Source organism: Plasmodium reichenowi, chromosome 10 (genome assembly GCF_001601855.1).
Source record: "Plasmodium reichenowi strain SY57 chromosome 10, whole genome shotgun sequence".
NCBI lineage: Eukaryota > Apicomplexa > Aconoidasida > Haemosporida > Plasmodiidae > Plasmodium > Plasmodium reichenowi.
The window spans coordinates 336,102-338,601 of NC_033655.1; the positions used below are offsets into that span (position 1 = coordinate 336,102).

The following is a 2,500-nucleotide window of genomic DNA, read 5'->3' on the forward strand; positions in this document are numbered from 1 at the left end:
TATTTTTTATATTTTATAATTTTTTTTTTTTTTTTTTTTTTTTTTTTTTTTTTTTTTTTTTTTTTCTTTCTCGTAAGGAAAAATGATTAAGTGGGTTTCCAAAGGTACGGGCTTGTTCTATGAAGGAAGACGAATATATTTTCGTTGTTTCCATAAAGGGAAAGAAAAAATCGAGAATGAGGAGAATTCAATTATAAATTATAGAATGATATTAGGTTTAAAAAAGATTGATATAAATAATTTATCATCCTTATGTCGAGATTTTCATAATATATTTCGTATAAACAAATATGAATTATTGAAATATGCACATGATATCATACATTTTGTGAAATATTTAAGAACAAGTGAAATAGTTATGATATTACATCATTATTCTTTTATAAATTATACTAACGTTCATTTTTATAATAATATATGGTTACAAATAAAAGATAAATTACATGATATGGATTGTAAAGAATTAGCACTAATCATTTATAGTATGGGGAAAATAAAATATACAAATAAGGATATGATATTTTTTTTTGAAAAGGAGATACAAAAATGGTTATTAAAATTGAGTGGAAGGGATTGCTCCTTAATATTAAAGGGTTTACATAATATTCCTTGTAATAATATTAATAATAAGATCTATGATTTAATATATGAACATATATTAAATATTATAGATAACTTAAATATATTAGATATATGTATTATATTAAATACACATAGTAAATGTATTAACAACAATAAAAACATTAATAATACCAGTAATATTAATACTATTCATACTAATCATATTAATATTCGATTATTTGAAGCACTTTTAAATAAATCCCTCACATTCTATACACAACTCAACGAACAGTGTATAGGTTCTCTACTATGGAGTATTAGCCATGCTGAGATAAAAGCAGAAAAATATTTTTCTTTGTTGGCTCGTAGATTAAGAATTGTTATGTACACAAAGTTAATCGATGATGGGAAAATTGTTAATGAAGACACAAAAGAGGATAATAAAACAAAAGAGGATAATAAAAATAAAGAGGATAATAAAAATAAAGAGGATAATAAAACAAAAGAGGATAATAAAACAAAAGAGGATAACAAAACAAAAGAAAATAATAAAAAAAAAGAAGATAATAAAAAAAAAGAAAATAATAAAAAAAAAGAGGATAATCTTCACAATGGTAATGTACAAACACATATAGATTTATCACAATGTTATAATAATAATAATAATAATAATAATAATATTCTTGATAATATTTATACAAATAATTTTGAACATGATAATTATCAGCTTAATAAAGATTCATATAATACTCCATCGGATAATCCGAACGATCATTGTAATCCTCTGAATAATCATAATACTTGTCATCATGAAAATGTTATTCCCTCTATTATTTATTCATATGGAAAACAAAGAGCTTATATGAAACATCATATAGATATAGATAAAAATATATACAACCATATTATAAATAGCTATCCTGTATATGATATTATACATAACAAGCCAGTTGAAAAAATATATATGTTTGATTTTTCTAAAAAATTCTTAAGAGACCAAAATATTTTTAATAATGTTGTAAATAAGGAAAAAAATAATAATAATATTACTACTACTACTACTAATAATAATAATAATAATAATTATAATAATAATAATAATAATAATAATAATAATAATAATAATAATAATAATAATAATAATAATAAAATTATAAAAAAACATAAAAGTTTTAAAAAAAATAATATATATTATCAAGATATTATATACATTATAAATAATTTTCTTATACATTTTTTAAACAAAATACATTATAATGATTTAAAGAATATATTATTTGGTATAACAAAAATTGAAATGTCAATTAATAAAATATTATTAAATAATATATATGAATTAATTATCTTATATACACAAAAAGGTTTATATAAAAATTATGAGGTTATTAATTTATTACGCTCTCTAACATTAATACCTTATTTTAATAAAGATATTTGGATACATGTCTTAGAGTCTTATAAAATTAATTTCCTTACAAAACATACAAATATAAAAAATCATTCTTATTTATTTTATATATTCTCCTTTGTTAAAAATCATTTACAAAATTATCCTTTTCATCATCAACTCATTCAACATATAAATAAAAACGCTAACATGTTACAAAGAGATGATATTATATATATAATTAAGGCTCTTCTCAATTCTAATTATTATGATAACGAATTAGTAAATAACATTTTTAATTTTATACAAACAAATTTTAAATTATTCAATATTATCGATATTGTCTATATTCTAAAATACTGTACTATCCATAATCTAAGGAATACAAAAATATTCTCACTCTTTGCTTTAACCATAAAGGAACAAAATAAAAAGTCCAACAGAAATATTATATCTTTAATTTTGTCTTTTTATTTGGAGGTACGTAAATAAATACAAAAAGAAAAAAAAAAATATATATATATATATAATCCAAAATATATATCAAGAGCT

The 2,500-nt window shown here is 19.3% G+C and overlaps 1 protein-coding gene across 1 annotated transcript in view; it reads left to right on the forward strand.

Moving 5' to 3' along the window:
- Nucleotides 1-82: 82 nt before the first annotated feature.
- Nucleotides 83-2,500, forward strand: part of PRSY57_1009300 (hypothetical protein) — a gene marked incomplete at both ends in the record, with an annotated part of 2,631 nt that continues 213 nt past the window's right edge. The window contains one exon of the mRNA XM_012907682.2: nt 83-2,428. Within this exon, the coding sequence (XP_012763136.2) occupies nt 83-2,428 (2,346 nt within the window). The remainder of the gene's footprint in view (nt 2,429-2,500) is intronic.